This window comes from Meles meles, chromosome 2, assembly GCF_922984935.1.
Source record: "Meles meles chromosome 2, mMelMel3.1 paternal haplotype, whole genome shotgun sequence".
NCBI lineage: Eukaryota > Metazoa > Chordata > Mammalia > Carnivora > Mustelidae > Meles > Meles meles.
Window position 1 is genome coordinate 188,423,245 of NC_060067.1, and position 23,392 is coordinate 188,446,636.

Here is a 23,392-nt window from a genome sequence, read left to right on the forward strand (position 1 = left end):
AAATTTGCAGGGGGTCCTTGGTGGCTATTCTGGCCATTGGCTTCACCTACTGAGTTTATGCTCAGAGCAGATCTCTGTGAGAATCGCTCCTGCTGAGTGTCAGCTAATAGCAGTCTCTTCCTGTCCAGGTAGATCCTAGCTGGTACTACATATCTCAGCTTTGTTGGTCTGGGTGGGTAAAATTCAAAGGGACCATGGCACAATACACTAAAAGTCAGAATAAGCGTTTTGTTCATCCCCTCTTTCCTCTTAGGCTCTGGGAATCCTTTATACCTGGGAAAGTTCTTTGTTTGTGCTGAATAATGCCAGCATGGGATGATGGGATGCAAAATGAAGCAGTCTTCCTTCTTTTGTTGTGTTTCTGTTCTCAGGTTTTTTGTTCACTGTGTTGCTAACAATGGACTCTATAGCTTCTTGCAGTGTTGTTTTTATTTGTGAATAATTGTCTAACCATTGATCTTTGTGGGTAGACAAGGAAGCTAAGGTTGTTATACACTATTTTTTTGCAATTAGCACTTTTAGAAACCACATTAATTGTCTGAGATCATACCATCCTTTTTAATGCTATATTTTACCATTGATTTTGACTGTTGATAGCTGGACACTTAAAAAAAATTCCAGGGTGTCTAGGATTTTACTAGCATTAATGAAATAGTAAACAGAGAGAGAATATAAGAGAGTAGTATGAAGGTTTGAAAGTTTCTAAAACCACAGTGAATGGAAGGAGTAGAAGGGGAAAAATGAGAAAGTAAAAACACTCTAAAATGAAAAAACCTTTAGTAATGGCTTAATCGTAATGAAGTATAAGTAACAACTCACTGAGGACTTATTACACTTAGAGATTGCTAGTTATAGTGTATTTTAATAAAGCTGTTAGTTGTTTAATATATATTGAAGACAATCCATGCTTTTAAAACTCAATTTTTAACCAATAAGCAAAATGGAGAGAAATTATTTGTTTACCAAAACATAAAATATAAACAGTATCAGAATATCATGAGGACATATCACAATGAAAGGTGTAAAAAAACACTTCATTTTCATGTGAAGTATGGGAATGGTACAGTCAGAATATACTGTCAGAAACAGCATATACTGTCAGAAACTATAATTACCTAATGGCAAATATTTTGAGATATAACAGTTCCAAAGAATTTAGATGCCACGGAGATTCTGATAATGCAAACGTTTCTTCTTCATATGTGAGGCTTGAGATAGTTTGTAAGAATTGAACAGTTGCAGGACTTCTGAAGAACAGCAGAAAGTGGCAGTGCACTCGCTATATGTGCAATCTTACGTTATTTATAGTATTAAATTTTTTGAAAAGCATATACCATTTTTGCTCCCTTATAAATCATAGTATTATTTGCATATCCAATTAAACTGAACCTAGACAGGTACTTCAAAGAAAGAGCACCATGGTATGATGCAATCTCCTATAACTGGAAAATCATTACCAAAGATTCCTAGTTTATATTTTGAGCCTGAAACTAAAACTTAATAAGTAAATAAATCGCAAATCAAATTTCAGATACAATAAATAGTGAGTGATGACTTAGCTCATAATGTTCCCTTCTGCTGTGGGGGGGAAAAAAACCTGTTTGCATTTTGTTAGTGAAAGGAAACTAATGTTACCTAACTTTCAGGGCTTTTGACAGATTCTTGTGAGATGTGATGTAGGACACAATAATCTCATTTCTTGGCAGAAATAAAATGTTGCTGTTTACAGCAATTGCTTCTTTGGGAGAGAATTAAAGCATTTTTGCATTATTAACACAGCAGCTCCTCTGTTAGTATATCTATTATAAAATTCAGGAATGAGGCTTAAAACTTTTAAAAAGTTATACTCATGGATAAAATAAGAGATTATACATTATAGCAGGGGGGAGTAGTAATTTAAAATTGTTTTAAAACATTGTATGGTATATATTAACTCTGTATTTCAAAACACAATTTGGGGTAAGTCCAAATTAAATACACATAGTTATAGAGCAAGAAATCATTTCTATACTATATTAGTCAATGGTCTCCCAGTTAATAGAAAAAAAAAAAAAACTCTTTAAGGTTAACCTAAAACAAGCAAAAAATGAAAAATAAAAACATAAAACCTTTGACATTTTATAAAAATGTCAAAATGCTTTATAAAAAGCTAGGGAAACACAGGCAGCATCAGTAGCCTATATATAGAAGAAAAAATCTACATATGTCCATTAGGTTTGGTCATTTTTTGTGCATATTTCTTGGCATGCTCATTTATTTGTAAGTGTATACAGTCTTATAAAGACAAGTAGTATTTTGATTCTGTGCTCAAAATACTCTAAAAAATTAATTAGGGGACATGATAATGCAAAAAAACCAAAACTGGAACCTAAGACAAGTAACTATCATGGCCATTCTGAATAGGAAAATTTTATATGCATCCAAGAACATAAAGAAGAAACTTTACCAAAAAAGTGACAGTTGAAGTAGGAGAGAGACAGAGGGCTTAGAAGTATGGAGAAAGGAAGAACGTCATTCCAAAATTATAATAGTTACAATAAAATATTTTATGTGTTTATTATAAACCAGAGTTAACAAAAAATAAATCTGATTCATTTTTTTATCTACATGCTATTCTTCCATGCTTTAGGCTATGTGATTTTTTTTTTTTTAAGCAAAAATGACACCACAAGTTTAATAACATTTAGGGGGAGGGAGGAAGTAGGTGAGAGAGATCTATTGTTATTTTTAAAATATTCAACATGACTCATCCAAAGTAATGGGAAATTTTTCCAGCGCATATCTATTGTTTCTTCCCTTTAGAGTTATTAATTATTCTGAAGTTTTAGAACTTATAAACTAAAGCATAATCTGGCCTAACATGACCAAATCCTACTGTGACCTTATTTAATATAAAAGTGACACAGCATATTTGGTTCTCTGTTTTGATAAATATTTGTGACATGTGACTGATGGTGCTTAAGACTTTACCAAAACAAACAAGAAACCCCACAAAACTTCCTTAATATAAGAAACAGTAAAACATATTTCACTGAACCTAATACTTAAATTTTACAAGTTTTCACATAGCTTCTAATCTTTTTATCTAAAGGTGATATACTGAAGTAACTTTTGAACGTAAATTTCATCCAGGTTTATGGAAAGTTAGTTGCATTTATATCAGTGATTAGGATTTCAGAGAATCAAAATATAATGAAACAAGATGGGATTGGGAGGGAGACAAACCATAAATGACTCTTAATCTCACAAAACAAACTGGGGGTTGCTGGGGGGAGGTGGGATTGGGAGAGGGGGAGGGGGCTATGGACATTGGGGAGGGTAAGTGCTATCGTGAGTGCTGTGAAGTGTGTAAACCTGGCGATTCACAGACCTGTACCCCTGGGGATAAAAATACATTATATGTTTATTAAAAAAAAAAAAAAATTTGGAAGGGGAGGCGAACCATAAGAGACTATGGACTCTGAAAAACAACCTGAGGGTTTTGAAGGGTCAGGGGTGGGAGGCTGGGGGAACAGGTGGTGGGTAATGGGGAGGGCACGTTTTGCATGGAGCACTGGGTGTTGTGCAAAAAGAATGAATACTGTTACGCTGAAAAAATAAATAAAAGGGAAAAAAATATAATGTTTATTGTTTTATTATTTTTAATAACATATAATGTATTATTTGCCCCAGGAAAAATGTTTAAAAAACTTACATTAAACAAGAATTACTGTGTTATTGACATTTACATGGTATATTAGAAGTTAGAAAGACAGAACTTTTTTTTTTTTTCAAACTAGAAGGTGTATGCCTATTGAGTTTAATATAACTGAATTTTATTGGTAGGATGAGAATAATGTCCTTGGATTTTAAAGGCCACATTACTCTTGCCAATGCACTAAATAATTATCCCAAAGTGGAAAAAATTTAAACAATATGAACCAGTTAGAAAGCAATATATCCTTTTTTCTGTGGTGTCTCTTTTCTCCTCTGACACTGCATTTATTCTGGAGTCTCAGAATATTTAACTGTAGTAGATTAAGTTTGACAAAAGAAAACACATTCTCATTTTGTAGTTCTATAATTCTCTGTGTATATGTTTTCAAGGTGTTAATTACAAAATGCAAATAAAACTTAGGGAAAACCATTTTTTAACGATTATTATTTTTAAGATTTTATTTGTCAGAGAGAGCACGTGGCAGGCAAAAGGAGAAGAGGCTGAATTGGGACTCGATTCCAGGACTCTGGGATCATGACCTGGGCCAAAGGCAGACTCTTAACTGACTGAGCCACTCAGGTGTCCCAAAATCACTTTTTTTTTTTTAAAGATTTTATTTATTTACAAGATCACAAGCAAGCAGAGAGGAGGCAGAGAGAGAGAGGAGGAAGCAGGCTCCCCGCCAAGCAGAGAGTCCGATGCGGGGCTCGATCCCAGGACCCTGGGACCACGACCCGAGCCGAAGGCAGAGGCTTCAACCCACTGAGCCACCCAGGCGCCCCCCAAAATCACTTTTTTTAAATAAACATTTTTGAGATGCTAAAACTATACTTGGAGTTCCTTTTAGCACAGACCTATTCATTCATCTATTCAACTATGTATTTAATATCTATCATCTGAAATGCTTTGATCAGAGGTAAGGATACAAATCACAAAGTCCTTCTTAATTGCCAGATCACAAGTAGCAACCGTTGAAAGTAAGAGTAGGCATAGTTTGGGTTGGTTCCAAAAGTTGGTAATCAAGGTCAGGCAGAGTTTAAGGCTGCATATTGTGATGATGAAGGCACAAAGCAGTGGCAGCAGGTGCTAAAAGGGAAGGAGTTTTACCAGAGTCCAACTAAGACACCAAAAAATATCAAAAGGAAAAAGATGATATAAGGCAAAACTTCAGAAACACAAGATTCTAGCAACAAAGTGACCAGGGTACTGAGGCAAAATGAGAAAACAATTTCAGTTTCTAATACCGTGCGACGAATGCACGAAGAGATGAAGCTTTACTGAGCTTTTAGGCAAACCCGTATGATGTCATCTCTCTCCACTAGTCTATGAGCTTTATGATATACTGGCACTACTAAGGCAAATCTGGGACATAACATTTAATGAGCTCTCAGAAAATGTCTACTGCATGGAAAAATAAGAACATGAATAAAAGGGCAGAATCCCAATTCCAAAATCTATTGTAAAGTTTCTGCATTTCTTCAATGTATATTGATTATGATTATCTGAATTTTTTATTTAAGTGACATGGTCTGTGGTGGAGGTATGAGGATTACAATAAAACTACTGAACACCCTGCAAATATTTCCATTCAAAATAATTGTGCTTAGTTGAAATAAGTCCATACACTTTCCAACTTATGGCTAAAATATGTCTCTCAAAAAGCCAGCATATGCAAAATCCTTGAGGCATAAATGTATGGAAGAATTGGAAAAAGTGTAAGACTATTATGGCTGCCTGAGATGCAGAAAAAGTGCTTCATTATGATAAATTCTGTATTAAGCATCATGCCATTTTTGCAATACAATATTTTTCAGTGTGCACAGAGATCACAGCTCTTAGTTTCATTCACAACTGAACTAGCTTTTATGCAGTGAAATATTTTGGATTTTATATGGTAAACTGATAGCAATCCTCAGGCAGTAGCTAAAAGTCGAATCCAGGGAAATTAAAAAGAACACTACTCTTATATATGTTCGGAGTTATGATCTATGTATAAGCTTTATTTCACTGAATGCATTTTCTTCAGGATGATGTCTTTTTTTTTTAACAGAAAATAATCTTCATATCCCATGTGACCATACAGTTTGTTGTATAGTTTCCCTTTAGCTACACAGTAATAACTGCTTTTGTGATGACTTTCATGCTGTTAAGTGGACCATTAGTACTTGCCTTGTCCCATTACATAGCATCTTAATGGTGACAAACAAACAAACTTGCAAATCGGCACAGCACCATACTGTGTGCACTATTAATTTTCTTTACACTCTCTACACACTTACATTCAGTTCAATGCAGTGAAACTCATTCTAAGAGCACATGTTTTACTCCACAATATATGAAAGTATGAACGGTCACCAATATTACAAATATTGAAATTTATAAACTAATAGCTAAATGAAAAGCTAACAACATACTCCATAGTCTTTTATTAAGCTGTCTGACCCAATCAGCTAAGTTTAGTTAAAATATTAAGACTATTAAAGCTAGAATCAGAAGTTTGGAGCTGACAGACTCATTATACGTAGATTCTATTGATGGTCACAAACCATGTGCCATTCCCACCCCTGTTGCCCTAAGTGTTTACTGTCAATTTTAAGGTAAAAAAGCAGTAAGGATACATAGCTAAGAGGACTGCAATGCCTACTGCTGTGGAAAAATACAATTAAAAACACAGACCCTGTTGATAGAGCACCAATAACAAATCCTCTATAAAGGAATAAAGGATTTGTCAATCTATGAGAATTGCTAAAATATACAACAGATAGCGGTGCCTGGGTGGCTCAATGGGTTAAGCCTTTGCCTTCGGCTCAGGTCCTGATTTCAGGGTCCTGCGATCAAGCCCCGAATCGGGCTCTCTGCTCAGCGGGGAGCCTGCTTCCCCCCTCTCTCTCTGCCTACTTGTGATCTCTCTCTGTCAAATAAATAAATAAAATCTTAAAAAAAAAAAAAGATACAGAAGAGAGACTAAGTACTCTCCCTCCTAATGATATAACCAGTAAGAGGCAGAGCTTGGGAAAAATTCAACGCTGTTTGTTTCTCTTACACACTACAGAACAAAGGCATAAAAATGATTGGGATTAAGAATCTTTTTCACTTTCTCTTATGTAAACATCTCTTTTTAAGCATATAAAATGTCAGATTAAATCACGTTTACTAAGGTATATTAAAGGAAACGATTATGTAAATAACATTTCTATTTCAATATATCTACTGATGGCTTTCAATATTTACAACAATCCTAAACATTGAACTATATAGGTCAGTGCACTGGTTACTTCAAATTTATTTACTTAATTTTTTTTTTTTTAAAAGAAAGTCAACCTTTGAGTATAAATGCTAGTTGGAATGTTTCCTTTGCTGCAAAACATCTGAGAAGACAAAATTAAGGTTCTTGTAGCTCTAAAACAGGGCTGCTGCTTTTAACATTCTGACCTTTGGGACCAGACCATTCATTGTTGTGGGCAACTGTCCTCTGCACTGTAAGATGTTTACCAGCATCTCTGGCCTCTATTACTGTTAGTAGCAGGCAGCTGCCCCCACAGTTGTAAAACCAAAACTGTATCTAGAAACTACCAAATGTTCCCTGAGAGTGGGGGGGCAAATTCATCCCAAACATCCCTTCACTACTATTTGAAAGACAGGCAATATATAAGGGCAGTCATGTTTAATGTAGCATTGGAACAGAAATCATGTATACCTATACTGAAATTTTATAAGTCAGAAGAGTCCAGATAATACTTCTCTAATATTACAGGATTCCAAATTTATCAAGTTGGGAAAAATATTGGTTGTGAAGCTTATACTTCTGAAACACTACTTAATGGTGTTCTACAGGAAGAACCATGGCTTTTCATATGGATCTGTTAAGAGCTTGTGTTTCCCACCAGTAGCTCAGTGGAGCCAAGACAGCATGAAAAGTAAAACATGACACACTCTGGTAAGATAAGAGAAAGGGCATGTGAAGTGAAACAGTATTTCTGGGGGATACGTAAGATACATGTCAGCATATTAATGAAAACATAAGAGTGAACTGTGATGGGCACCTGGGTGGCTCAGTGGGTTAAAGCCTCTGCCTTCAGCTCAGGTCATGATCCCGGGGTCCTGGGATCGAGTCCCGCATCAGGCTCGTGGCTCGGCAGGGAGTCTGCTTCCCCCCTCCCCCGCCTGCTTGTCATCTCTGTCTGTCAAATAAATAAATAAAATCTTTTTTTTTTTTTAAAGAGTGAACTGTAATCAAGTTCATAAGCAAAAAGAAACTGTGTGCCAATGTTTACTTCAACAGCTCCTGATGTTAATGGAAGTTCTCCCTTACTTTGGTGTTAGGGTTTCCTTGACTTGGCTTTGTAATTCTCTTCTAAGTTTCTCATTCTGATGAATCTCTACCAGTGTTGTATCAGTGTTGTAACCAGAAGGAAGGAAGAGGTATATGAGGCACATATCATCAGCATATAATCACATATATTGCATATAATCAGCATATATAATCATCTTAACCCTGAAAATCTATTTCACTGTCATGTTTTTGTTGTATCATCCTGAGAATGTGTACAGATTCATTCTCTTTTTTCAACTGTGTGGATATAGAAGGTATTTATGTATATATGTGTGTGTATATATATATACATATTTATAAACATATATGTGTGTATATACATATATGTACAATACATATGTATATATACATATAGATATATCTATATCTTGATGCAAGAAAAAGTCATTCAATTCTCAGAGGCCTTTTAAGCTCTCTTCTCATATTTTGAATGACTAGCTAAGTTTTTAATGCTATGCATTTCCTATTTATTACTTCACAGTTTAATCTATTACCTATAGATAGCACTTTGATTACCTGATACAGTCTCTCCCCTTGATGAGAAACTATAAGGTGGTATCATTTGATACATATTTTATACTTTTCTAAATTTCCACAATGAACACTTACTAATTATGATCAGAGAGTAAATTTTAAAAGCAAAAGCTGAAAGAGAAGAAGGCAAAGTATCCTATTTAAAAAACTAATTAGAACAATAGAGAAAAACAGCCTGGAAGCAAAGGATACATTTTTAGGACTACACCTAGCCATATATATCTTTAAGCCTCCAGGATCTTATTAAGTCTTGGTCATATTTAAAAGGATTCTGTTTGTCAAGATTACAGAGGTTGCATGACCTTTCACCCATATTTAAATAGGCAATAGGCAATCTTTATGAAGAAAACAGGCATTATCTCTGACTCACAGGACTCAGATTTCTTAGCATTTCAGGCAAAATTTTAAAATGGATTTTATCAAGATTCAAACATTAACCACTGTTATTAACCATATAAATTTAGATATATATATTTTAAAGTAATTCAGTCTAATTATCATGAAATTAGTCCATGAATGACTTTATCATGTTAAAGGACCTGCCATTGTAATTCTAACTCATTTATCTTGAAATAGTATTTTTCTTTATTTATAAAATACCTGCTCTCTGATCTCACAGTATTGTTCCTTAGTATCTACAAGATAACGTGCATCAAAAGCACTATATATATTACATATCAGCATTTTTCAGAATGTGTCTAGTAGCTATGTAAGATGAATGGAGACAAAGTAAGTTTGAAAGCTTTGGGTTAAACAAAATTTCCTTATCAATGAATATGTACCATTCACTTCTACATGGATAATACGAATGCAGTATTTACCAAACATCTAATAAGGAAAAGAGTTCAGAGAATAATAACAACGATTTCATTTAATCTTTGGCACCAGTCTTTTGGGTAAGTTTGACCATTAGACACAAAAAATAGGTGAAAGGGTTGAACTCAGAATTATTAGCATCTAAAGCATGAGATTTTTAAGCATTCATTGAAAGCCTTTATGTTCTGAAAATTTTTCTTAAGAGCAGTTGAATGATTATTAATTTTCAGGTGTACAACATAGTGATTCCCTATTTATTAACAAGACAAAATTATCACAATAAACTACATACATCCATCACCATACAAAATTGTTAAAATACTACCACATTCCCTATGCTGTACATTGCATTCTTCTTATAAATAGAAATTTGTAATTTTTAATGTTCTTCCCCATTCTACCCATCTCTCAGCTCCTGGCCTCTCCCCTGACAAGTGACAGTTTGTTCTCTGTATTTGACTGTTTCTGCTTTAATTTGTTCTTTGGATTCTACATACAAGTGAAATTCTATGGTATTTGTCTTTCTCTGACTTACTTCACTTAGCATGATATCCTCTAGGTCCATCCATGTCACCTCAAATGACAAGATTTCCTTCTTTATGGCTGAAAAACATTCCATTGTGTGTGTTTGTGTGTACATCACATCTTCATCTCTTCACCTAATAATGAACGCTTACATTGCATCTATATCTTGGCTGTTGTAAATAATGCTGCAATAAACATAGGGGTGCATATTATCTTTTCAAATTAGTATTTTCATTTTCTTTGGATAACTACCCAGAAGTGCAACTGCTGGATCACAGAGTAGTTCTGAGATTTTGAGGAGCATCCATACTGTTTTTCACAGTGGTGTCATCATATTGCTTTCCCACCATTCTTGCAGGAGCGTTCCCTTTCCTCCTGCTAACCCTTGTTACTTTGTCTTTTCGACTCTCTCCATTCTGCCACATTAGGTGATACCTCGTTGTGGCTCTGATTTGCACTCACTGACGATTAATGGTTTTGAGCATCTCTTCCCGTATCTGTTGTATTCTTTGGAAAACTGTTCAGGTCCTCTGCTCATTTTTTAATTATACTGTTTTTTGGTTTTGTTTTGTTTTTGTTTTTTTTTTTTTTTTGATACTGAGTTGTCTGAGTTTTCTATGTATTTTGGATATTAACCCCTTATCAAATATATCATTTGTACATATCTTCTCCCATCTAGTAGGCTGCCTTTTCATTTTGTTAATGATTTCCTTCCCTATGTAAAAGCTTTTTTGACGTAATCCCATTTGTTGATTTTAGCCTTTTTTGCTCTTGCCTAAAGAAATATCAAGGAAAATATTGCTTAGAGAAATGTCCAATACTATGTTACCTTTTAAGAATTTTTCCAGGCTTGTTGAAGTCTTAAATCCCTTTCTGAGTCTTTTGGTGTATATTGTTAAGAAAGTGGTCCAGTTTTCCCAACACCAAGTACTGAAGAGACCATCTTTTCCCCATTGTATATTCTTGCCTCCTTTGTCAAATATTAAACCCATGTAATAAACCCCAATAATGTCATTTGTGGACTTCAAGCTGCTCCACTGATCTATGTGTTTTTGTACAGTAGTATACTGTTTTGATTACCATAGCTTGGTAGTATACGTTGAAATCAAGGCTCTTGACACCACCAGATTTTTCTTTCTGAAGACAGCTTTGGTTACTCCATATCTTTTGTGGTTCCATTTGTGGTTGCCATTGGTATTTTGATAGGGATTACAATGAAGCTATAGACTGCATTGTGTAGTATGCACTGCACATCCAAATGTTAATTCTTCTGACTTATGAGTGTTGTATATCTTTCCATTTGTGTTTATTGTCATTTCTTTTATCAATGTCTTACAGTTTTTAGAGTATAGAAAAATGTTTATAGATGTATAGCATACACCCAGAAAAGTTCATATTTCACAAGTTTAAAGTTAGATGAATTTCACAAACTGATCACACCTGTGTGCCTATCCCCTAAATGAAGAAATGGGGTATCTACAAGCTGTCTCCTGTGCCATTCCAGTTACAACCCATACAGCTCAAAGGTACCACTTCCCTGATATTTAACACATGGATAAGTTCTGCCTGGTTTTGTGCCAGGCTTCTTTCACTTTATAGCTCTGAGATTTGTTCTTTTTGTTGTAAGCAGTTATATGATTTCACTGTTTATAATTTATTCTACTGATAGACATTTAGGTTGTTGCTACTCTGGGGCTATTAAGAATAATGCTATTAACATTTTTCTACACCGCATTTGGCACTCATATGTATGCATTTCTCTTAAATATATATTTATGAAAAATTTCAGGATCATGGGTATGAGTATGATCAGTTTTAATACATGTTGTCAGCTTTTAAACTGCTTGAGTGAATTCATTTTCTAGGTACTGAAACTCTGCACAGTATCAGTGTTACTGATTTTAATTATGCTGATGGTATCATAGCACTGTACTGTGTTTTACCTTCCATTTACATAGGTAATAATAAGGTTGAAATCCTTTTCATATGTTTAGTGGCCATTCCTATAGCCTCTTTTGAGAAAGTGTGATCAAGTCTTCCCCAAATTTTTGCCACTGAGTTGTGTTTATGTCTTCTGGATCCAAGTCTTTGTGAAGACATCTGTATTACAAATATCTTCTCCACTCTGTGACTTATCTTGATGATGATAGTTCCTAATTGTAAGGTATTTCAATGTAGCATGTTTTCCATTCATATTTATCTCCATAATCCAGAGAGGATTTATGTTTATGGTATATGACAACTGTTAAGATTCTGTATTTTTCATTACTCTAGCACCATTTATTAAAAAGGCCCTGATTCCACACTACATTTTGGTTATTACTATGGCCATAAATGTGTGCATATGTCTGTCTGTTGAAGGACAGACAAATACACCAATGTAACAGAAGAAACTTGCACAATTAATAAAATGCTCTATTAAGTAATGCAGCTTTAATATACGTTTTGAAATTTGGTAACCTAAAGTCAGTTAGCTTTGTACTTCTCTTTCAAGAACTTGAATTTCTATGGATTTCCTAAAATATCAAGTGATAATCCTAATCAATACCTGAAATGAAAACTGGTCAGAGGAAAAAAATAAAGGCTTTTTATAATATGGTTTTTATGCTTAAAAAATATAAAACTAGATCTTATAAAGACAACTGCTATAAAACTTGCACAGGAAAAATGGCAATCTAATTATGTAGTGTTTGGGACAAAAGAACTAATAACCCAGAATTCTATTTAGAAATCACAACTTCAGAGAAAAGGAAAAAAATAAATATTTCTGGAAATCATAGAGAACTTCATAATGCAATCCTCAAGTATTTACAAAGTTAGTTCACGTTAACCTAACACTGACATAAATAATTCTTCATGAATAATTTAACACAAATTCCTTAAAACATCTAACATAGAGTTGAAGTAAACCATTTATGTAATTAGCAAAATTACAACTCAATTAGCTGATCTTTGTTAACTACAAATAAATCTCCAAAGCGTAAATGGAAATTGTCTTCTACAGCTTACTCCCCACTAACGCACTTGATGTACACTGGTGATCAAGAATAAATGCCAAGTTATAAAATTCCTTTATATATTCATAAGATACTCCATACTGAAAGACGTAAACAACCTCATTATAATATTCTAAAAAACACAAATCCTACATGGTAATTTCTCTTTAGAAATACAGGTTAAAATATGAAGAAATTACCAAAGAAGGATGGTACTAATTTTCAAGTTATATCTTGAAATTTAAACACATCTATTATAAAGAAAAACATTTACTATTATCATTCTAATGAACAATCATTATTTAAAGTTCTGTACCAGTAACCATATCATTTTGTAAAGCAAAGTTAATCTCGTATTTTGTTTCAGTAAGATGAAAACACATTATTATGTAAATCAATTCATTAAAACAAAACTTAAACCATAATTTCCTGTTTCAGTGTATGTTGACATTATGCATATAAAAGGCAGGAAGATAAATTTGGTTGGGAATATGTTAAAATGCAAAACAAGAAAAAAGCTATATACTAACGGGCAACATTCTGCTGCTCCTTTCCACAGTGCTTTAATAGTCAGGCTAAAGGCTTTGTCTATACTGCTAAGCAGTTAATATCTCACATAAACTTAAACCTGTATCCACATCTCTGTGGCCAGGAGTACATTCACACATCGTTGCTCTAGCAAGAAGCTCCTGAATTTCTAAGATCTTTTTATTTAATACAAGAGGGTAAGGAGTTGGAACAAAATTCATCTTTTGAAATACCTTAGCTATAGGTATAAATTTCATTATTTCTAACTTGATTAAGTTGCTGAATGTTAAGATAAATATGTTAAAAGATGTATGTATGAAGGAAATGCTTTTCCCTTTACAGAAAATTCTCCCAATGTGTTCCTCTGGGCCTCAGAATACCTTTTCCTAAGGGCCATGCCAATCACTACCTGAAAAATAGTAATATAAAAATGTGGATAAAGATAAATAATTTTCTAAACAAATAATCTCTCTCTAATCTGAACTTTAAAATAAATGTTCCTGTCAGAAAAACTGGTTTATGCCGAATTAACAGTGACATGTTAATCCTATTATTCTTCTGACTAGTGAGACAATTAAAAGGAGAATTAAGATAATCTAATTTTAGAAACAAAAATCTTGTAGTATGAGTCCTTATAATCATTTAATAAAACACTTCCTGAGGACCAGCTACATACAAGTTGTCAAGATAAAAATAGCTTCAAAGAAACTCCATTATGTCTAAGGATTTGACTAAAGTGGGATATATAAAATATTGAAGAATTATTGTACTAAAAATGCATAGATATGTAAATGGACTAACTACATGTTAATAAATATGTAAAGGGAAGTAGGGGGCACTTCCAATGTAATTACATAACGCATCTCAGCAGGATGGCAAAATCAGATGAGATATGAAGGATGGGTACAATTTGATAGATATAGAGGACATTTCAGGAATAGAAGCAGAAAAAAGCATATATTTAGGAAAAAAACAACGGCACAAATAGGCTAACACTGAGTGTCTTTGCAAAGTAGAAGAGTTAACAGGTTGAAAAGTAAAATTACAATGGTGAGGAAATGGGAAAGGTACTTGGGATTGTAAACGGTAACTCAGGTCCATATGTATTATAATAACTTATGTTTTAGGAATATTCACCTAGTAGACTAAAACACTCAGCTATGAAATCTACTGCCTCACATGTAGTCAGTAAACAATAGGTCACATCCATTGTCAGTTACCGTTACTGGCACAAACTTGGGGAGCTTATTACTCCAGTAAACTACATGTAAGAAGATTAGATGATTTAGAAAAGCAATAGATAATAGAGATTACTGTAAGAAAAGCATGCCACTTTCATATAAGGACTATTTTGAGTTGAAGGCAGTTGAGGAGAAGATAAAAGAAAGCCTTCTGGCCTCACCAATCTGCCTAAAAGCAGCATATAAAATTACAAATGTGTCCCTCCTCCCCCTCTACCAGGAAGGACAAGGTAAATTCCTATAGACAACTTTAGACCTTTATCAAGAAATGTGGGGGAGTGGGGGAAGGCACCTGTAACTTAATTCTCCACAATAAACTGACTTTTACTTACCTTGCTTTTCCTGGTCACCTCTGAGTATTACCGATTTTTTCCTGAGTACCTCCCATGTATAGAGGAAGTATACTTAATAAATGTCTGTTTTGGGCGCCTGGGTGGCTCAGTGGGTTAAGCCGCTGCCTTTGGCTCAGGTCATGATCTCAGGGTCCTGGGATCGAGTCCCGCATCGGGCTCTCTGCTCAGCAGGGAGCCTGCTTCCCTCTCTCTCTCTGCCTGCCTCTCTATCTACTTGTGATCTCTCTCTGTCAAATAAATAAATAAAATCTTTAAAAAAAAAAAAAAAAGTCTGTTTTCCCCTTATAATTCCGTATTTTGTTATAATGGTCCTAGCCAAAAACTCAGAAGAGTAGAGAAAAACTTATTTTTTCTTCCCCTATACAAGTCAGCACATTTTATAACAATGTTGGTTAATTTTCCATATACTTTAACAAATGAAATAAAAAGCAATGCTTAATGCTTTTCAACCTAAGGAATATTCTCTTAAAAGACAGTAATAACAAATAAGATTTCCTAAATTTACACTTTGAAGTAGTAGGAACATAATAGTGATCCAATCTTTGCGTCAGGACTTTATGTAATAGGAACAGATCAGTAACAAAAACTGTTAAGTACCTGACAGCAGGACTTTTTATGTCTTACTGGTGTCATGATAAAAGGCAGACAAATACAAATAATACAAAATAAGTAGATTTGATAGCATGTTAGATGATTTAGTGCTACGAAGGAAAAATAAAATAGGAAAGGGACAGAAGAGTATGGGTATTGGGAAGGAGGAGAGGAAAGGATAACACTTTCTAGTCGGGCTGTTGGAAAGATTTCCTTGACAATTATTTCCACTTATTTTTCTTTAAAATAATTTAATTATTAAAAACACTCAATAACTCCTGTAACTAATGAAAGATTTCAAAAATATACACATATGGCAAAACCTATGTCTAAATGACTATGGCAGCTGATCATCCAAACTCTGACTCTGTATCATTGCCATCTTCAGGAGAAATCTGAGACCAAACTGATCCTTACCTAACTCTGGCAATTAGCAACTAGTCCTTAAAACCTGACTGGGCAATGAACAAAGTGAATTATTTCCCAATGTACAGAGTTCCATAAAGAAGTTCAAAGAAAGTCATAATGTAGGAAGAAGAAATAATAACTTGTTGGCTTTAATATTATAGGTATTTGAAGCACTATAAACAGTGAAGAGTAAATCTCGAACTTATGTTACGGAGTTAAACAGAGAATTTGTAACATTCTGCCATATGAAAATTTCATTCAAAACTGCAATTTTAGGAGTTAAGAATTTATATACAAAAAAAGAAATTATATACAAAAAAAGAAATTAAGAATTTAATATTCTAGGTGATTGTGGCAACATGGTTATGATTTTCAAAGACCTTGTCTTGTAGGGATACCTACTAAAGTATTTCTGTATGAAATGAAATTATATTGAGCACTTATTTCAGAATCATCTGATGGAAGGTGAAGAGAACTGAAAGGAAGAAGAGATGAAACAAGTATTGTTATGAGCTAGTAATTTTTTGGTAACAGGTACATGAAGGATGTCATTACATTATTCTCTCAAAATCTGTGTTTTCAAAATGAAAAAGCAGAGGTCACATTTTTAAACAGTTAATCTTCACCAACCTAATAAATATTAAGCCCCAAAGACAGTTGATCTAGTTTTCCAAAGCTGATATATTACAATATATCCCATTCACCAAACAAAAACAAAAAACCTAAAAAAGTAAAGCAACAAAATAAATAAATTCAGTAGCAGTTACTAATGTGAACTTTGCTACTGATTCAACTGCACATCAATTTCCCTATTAATGTTGTAGCAAACACTTCGTAGCATTCTAATGTGATGACTGCCAGGGTTCTGAATGATATTTTAATTAATCTGTTCTTAACTGAATTTACCATTAATGGGACACTGACTATAAACTATTCCTATTGCCTCTCCTGGCATTACATCACACTGCTGTAGCAATATGTAAAGGTGAAAAACTAGGTTATGAATGTTTATTTCATGTGGTAGGTACCCTAATTTTCTTAAACAGTAAAGCAGTCCTTACCCTAAAAAAACATACTATTATACATGCATGTGTATATATAGTAGAGGTAGTATTAGATGAGAAAGGACAAAACTTTAGACTTACAGACAAAATCTGTTCTCACTAAATACTGCACATGATTTTTGATTCCTATATAAACAGGATGAAAGGGGTACCTGACTGGCCCAGTCAGTAGAGCACCTGACTCTTTATCTTGGGGTCCTTAATCGGGCCCCATGTTGTGTGTGAATACTATATTAAAAATAAGCAGGATTAAAGTTGACAAAATATGAATGCTTAGAACAAACACTTACCACTTGTCCATTGTGTGGGTTCTTATGAGCATATGGAGGTCCACGGATATGATTCCACATCTGCCCAGAAGTCATAGCAAAAACTATACACTGAAAAACAGGGTGTAATGTTATAATATATAAATCAAAATATGTAAGAATTCTGCATCTTTTAAAAATAATGGTCACAAAACTAAATTTAAAAAAATCATGTATCACTTCACCCATTAGAATAATCTTTACTTACTAACTATGGGACTTTGGGAATTAATCCCAAATGAAAGAGCAAGATAAAGCCATAGCCAGCGATATAAGTAATAGGCCTGATGGAAAATTTAAAGCAATAATCATAAGGATACTCACTGGGCTTGAGAAAAGAATAGAAGACATCAAGGAGACCCATACCACAGAGATGAAGAATACAATGAATGAGATTGGAAACTGGCTTGATGCAATGAACAGCAGGCTAGAAGAAGCAGAGGAACACACATAAGTGACCCAGAAGATAAAATAATGAAGCTGAACAAAAGAGAGAAAGAATTATGGAACATGAGAATAGACTTAGGGAACTCAGTGACTTCATCAAACGTAATAACATAGGAGTCCCAGAACAAGAAAAGAGAAAAGGGAGTAGAATATTTATTTCAAAAAATAACAGCAGAATTCTTCACTTATCTTGGGAAGGCAACAGACATCCAGATCCAGGAGGCACAGAGAACTTCTAATCAAAATCAACAAATGCAAGCCAACACCAAGACATATACTGATAAAGAACAAATCTTAAAAGCAGCAAGGTAAAAGAAGTCCTTAACTCATAAGATCCATAAGGGTAGCTGGAGATTTCTCAGCAGAAATTTAACAGGCCAGAAGAGAGTCGCATGATATGTTCAACGTGCTGAATGGGAAAAATCCACAGCCAAGAATATTCTATGCAGCAAGGCTATCATTCAGAATAGAAGGAGAGATAAGGAATTTCCCAAACAAAAACTAAAGGAGTTCACTGACCATTAAATCAGCCCTGCAAGTAATACTAAAGAGGACTCTTTGACTGGAAAGAGCCAAAGTGACAAAGGCAAGGAAGGATCAGAGAAATCTCCAGAAATAAAAATAAATAAATAAGATCTTACTTTGAATGTAAATGGACTAAAAGTTCAAATAAAAAAACACAGGGTGGGCGCCAGGTTGGCTCAGTGGGTTAAAGCCTCTACCTTCGGCTCAGGTCATGATCCCTGGGTCCTGGGATCGAGCCCCATATCGGGTTCTCTGCTCAGCGAGGCGCCTGCTTCCTCCTCTCTCTCTGCCTGCCTCTCCACCTACTTGTAATCTCTATCTGAAATAAATAAATACAATCTTTAAAAAAAAAAACAAAACTGTCACAATGGATTAAAAATTCAAGACCCATCTAAATGCTGCTTATAAGAGACCAATTTTAGACCTAAAGATACCTGCAGAGTGAAAGTGAGGGGATGGAGAAACATTTACCATACAAAGGGATCTTGGAGTAGCAATACTTACCTCAGAAAAACTACACTTTACAACGATGACTATAACAAGAAGACTAAGAAGGGCACTTTATCATAATAAAGGGGACAATCCAACAGGAAGATAAAGTAATTGTAAATATTTATGCCCCCAACCTCGGAGCACCCAAATATATGAATCAATAACAAACAAAAAAGAAGTAATTGATAATAATACAGTAATAGGGAATTTCACATTCCACTTACATCAAGTGACAGATCATCTAAGCAGAAAATATATAAGAAAACAATGGCTTCAAATGACACACTGGACCAGATGGACTTAATAGAAAGAACATTCTATCCCAAAACATTCTTCTCAAGTACACATGGGACATTATCCAGAGTAGACCACATAACAGGTCACAAATCAGGCCTCAACAAATATAAAATAACTGAGATCATACCATGTACCCTTTCTGACCAAATGATATGAAACCAGAAGTCAACCACAAGAAAAAATTTGGAAAGACCACAAATACATGGAGGTTAAACCACAGGCTACTAAACAGTGAATGGGTCAACCAGGAGATCAAAGAAGAAATTTTTAAAAAATACATGGAAAAAATGAAAACAAAACCAGTCCAAAATCTTTGGGACACAACAGAAGCAATCCTAAGCAAAAGTGAATAGCAACATGGGCCTACCTCAGGAAGCAAGAAAAATCTCAAGCAACTTAACATTATACCCTTTAGGGCTAGAAAAAGAACAACAAAAGAAGATACAGAAACTAAAAAAACCTCAAACCCAATAAACAGACCAGTGGAACCAACAGCTGGTTCTCTGGAAAAAAAATCAATAAAATTGATAAACCTTCAGCGAGACTTAGCAAAGAGAGAAAGGACCCAAATAAATAAAATCACAAATGAGAGAGAATAAATAACATCCAATGCCACATAAATACATACAAGAGAATATTATGAAGCAATTATATGCCAACAAATTAGGCTATCTGGAAAAAATGGATGCACTCCTAGAAACATATCAACTACCAAAACTGAAACAGGAAGAAATAGACAACTTGAACAGACCAATAACCTGCAAAGACACTGAATTAGGAATCCAAAAACTCTCAACAAACAGAAAGTCCAGGACCAGATGGCTGCAGAGGTGAATTCTACCAATGTTTCAAGAAGAGTTAATACCCATTCTTCTCAAACTGTATCAAAAGAATTGAAAACTTCCAAAGTCATGCTGTGTGGCCAGCATTACCCTAATACCAAAACCAGATAAAGACTATAATAAAAAAAGAGGGGTGCCTGGGTGGCTCAGTTGGTTAAGCAACTAACTCTTGATTTCTGCTCAGGGCATGATCTCAAAAGAAGTTGGCTTCAGATTCTCTCTTTTGCCTTCCCTCTCTCTTTCTCCTCCCTCTGCCCCTCCCCATTCACACACTCTCTCTCAAACTAAAAAATAATAATAATAATAAAATCTTTTTTAAAGGGGGGAGAGGTGAGGACCAGAGGAAGAGGAGAGAGAGAATCTGAAGCAGTCTCTATCTCAAATCCCCGAGATCATGACCTGAGCTGAAATCAAGAGTCAAACACCCAACTGACTGAGACACGTAGGTGCCCCCTAAAAATACTTATTCTTAAAATTAGCTAAAGAAAATACCTTACCAGTACTGTACTGCATTTATCAAAAATAATATGCATATAAACAGACCCACACAATTCAAACCTGATTTGTTCAAAGGTCAACTATACTCACTTTACAGTAAAGACTAAAAATATCCTGCTTTATATAATCTTCTCTATAGTCCATGTCTTTACAATGTTATATTACAAATAATTTAATGACTTCTTCACTTTAAGTATAATTACCAGAGCAATAAGAGACAACCACATCAGAAAATTCATACACTATTCATTTCTACTACTCATAAGTGACTTATTTGTAGTAAATTTATAGTATAACCATTATTTCCTATCACTCCGTCTATACACTGCACTTGAAAGAAAAAAAGGTAGCAAGTATCCTTCTTGAGACTAAATATTTTATTTCATGGAAAGTAATTACACACTGAACATAACTGTCTCAAGTATTATTTATAACCACTACTGAGTTGGATTAAGGTTAGCAGTGAGTGGCATGGAGTACAGAAGATAGACAGTCATTCCAAGTATTGGATCTTCATAGTGAGGTTTATTTAATTATGACTTTATAACAAGCAAAAGACTAGGCAACCACACAACATTAAAAAAGAAAGAAAAAGGAAGTCCATTCATGTATGAGTAGTTTTAAGATGTTCTTTGAATTACTGAGGCTACTGTCTGTCCTCATTACACAAAATCAGTAACTACATTAAGAAAATGGTACCCTAAAAATATATGAAATCATTTCATTATATTCTTGCCATAGTCCTAACACAAAAATATACATGAGGCTATATACAGAAACTACCAATTTGCAAACAGACATACCCATCTTCAAATGACTCAAAGTTAAAAACAGCAGTTGCTTCACTGAAAAAAACATTAGCAGCACTTACCTGCTTCTCACTTATAAAGAGAACAAAGTAAAAAAAACCCACAGAGATAGTATGTGCATAATATTAGAAGTTACATAATTCAGTTCAAATAAATTTGGAAAGGTATCCATTCTGATGTGAGAGCCGCCTTGCAGTTTTGAATGGTCACAAGAAATACATTTCAACTGATACAACACAAAGAACCCTCTGGGAATGTGAAACTCATGTAATAGTTTGTATTAATTTCAAGCTTAAGTCTGTCACAAAACTTAATTAAACTGATCTAATTTCTCTGAGACAGAAGACACATTAAGGTATGTGAATCATCTTACAATATAGATCATCAGTGTTAAAAGGCAGAAAACAGTTTCTGTCCTACTAAGATTTACTGTGATAATAAAGTTTGGGTTATTAGATTTTTTAAAATGATGTTTATATTTCACATTTTTAATTGCAAATTCTTAGGATATTTTTCTTTGCATGTGAAATGAATATAACCATCACACTTATATTTCTGCTTTGAAATGACAGCCATCTATGAAGAGCTTTAGGTTGCCATGAAGATCTGTGCTAAGGGCTACAAAACAACATTTTAACTCATTTTGATATTCCAAGTCAACATTTATTTCTGAAAACTATAAACTATAGATTTATTTTATTCTCCTTAAAATTATGTAGCAGTGTAGTTCAATTTTACCCAACCATTCTATTTTAAACTCATCATAAAACAGGTAATGTGTAAGCTTATTGTTTATCATCCTTCTTCTTTCGGGGATGGAGGAAGGGAAAACGGAGTAAAACCAGAATCAATGCTTATTCAGCTCTATAAACAATTACCATCACTTATGAACAGGAGTTAATAGCATTTTTTTTTTCAAGACCAGGAGGAACCTATGAATACTCCTTTACCTATTTTTTTAAAACTCAGAATCAAGAAGCTCTAATATACTTTTTAAATATTTGCATATCTTCCTCCATATAAGGAAATTGCAAACTTTGTCTCTAATCTATACCCTAAAGCACTATGAACAGCTTCCTATCTCCAGGAAACACCACATTCTCAGCCTGTGAGTCACATACAATATTATATGAATAATGAAAAGAAAAAAAAAAAACAAAACCCTAGCAATAGAATAGTCTAGAGAACTAAGGATGTGTAACACTCAGTAATTCCCTGGGAGATACTTCTGCGAAGGTTCAATATACAAATGCTAACTGCCAGGCTTGTTCTTTACCAAGAAATGGGTATGTGGACAGAGCTTCTTTAACAAACTTTTTCTCATTGTTCTCATTTTTCATACAATTTTTGGTATTATAGAAGTGGTCTGGTCTAATTATTTTTACTTTAGAAGCTTTCCTTTTCTGTGCAATCCAATCTTTCAGCAGAGAAAAATTACCAACAAACGTTATCTTTCCCAAAGGAAAAGGGGATATTGGTTATTTCACACAAATGTTTGAAAATCTGAATAAATGGGTAGCATTTTGGGTAGCCTCTTAACTTTGTAAGCCTATCTTAAGAATGTTAAGATTAGAAATGAACAAATCCATTTTTTTTTCCACTTCAGTCTAGCTGTTTTTACAATAAATAGTCACGTTTGGTGAGGGTAGTGATGGCTATCAGGCAGAATGTGGTAAAGAAGATTCAAATTAGTTTCCATAAGCTATCTATAGCTAAGGAAAATATCACAGTTTATATATTTCTATATTAATGAAAAACAGAGAGAAAAGTTTCAAGAGGAGGAGCTTTTTTAATTCAACATTTTGTCATCAGACTAGAGTTTTAAAATATATTGTTTGAAAACATGTCTGTACTATGCAGCCTGTTACTAACTTCTAGAAGTCTGCCATTGAGGAGTGTGCACATTTGCCAAGATTTCCTTTTCAAGTATGTGTTTCTGAATGTTAGAATATTTTCTGCTATGCCAAGGTAATTAGCTTCCAAGGATTCAAAGCAGAAATACAAAATCTGCATGATGTAGCAGAGCATGGAAGAAAATTGATCTGTTCAAGGATTTAACATTTATGCACCATATAAAACTTTAGGCAT

General features: G+C 34.1%; 1 protein-coding gene across 4 annotated transcripts in view; it reads right to left on the minus strand.

Moving 5' to 3' along the window:
- Window positions 1-23,392, minus strand: part of TUSC3 (tumor suppressor candidate 3) — a 241,470-nt gene that overhangs the window by 62,318 nt on the left and 155,760 nt on the right. For 3 of the 4 annotated variants that reach the window (XR_006817428.1, XM_045997775.1, XM_045997774.1), the window contains exon 6: window positions 17,377-17,466. The exons of the other annotated variant lie outside the window; for it this stretch is intronic. Coding sequence is in view for 2 of the 3 variants with exons in the window: in XM_045997775.1 (XP_045853731.1) it covers window positions 17,377-17,466 (90 nt within the window). In the remaining variant the exon portion in view is untranslated. The remainder of the gene's footprint in view (window positions 1-17,376; window positions 17,467-23,392) is intronic. 4 annotated transcript variants of the gene reach the window in all.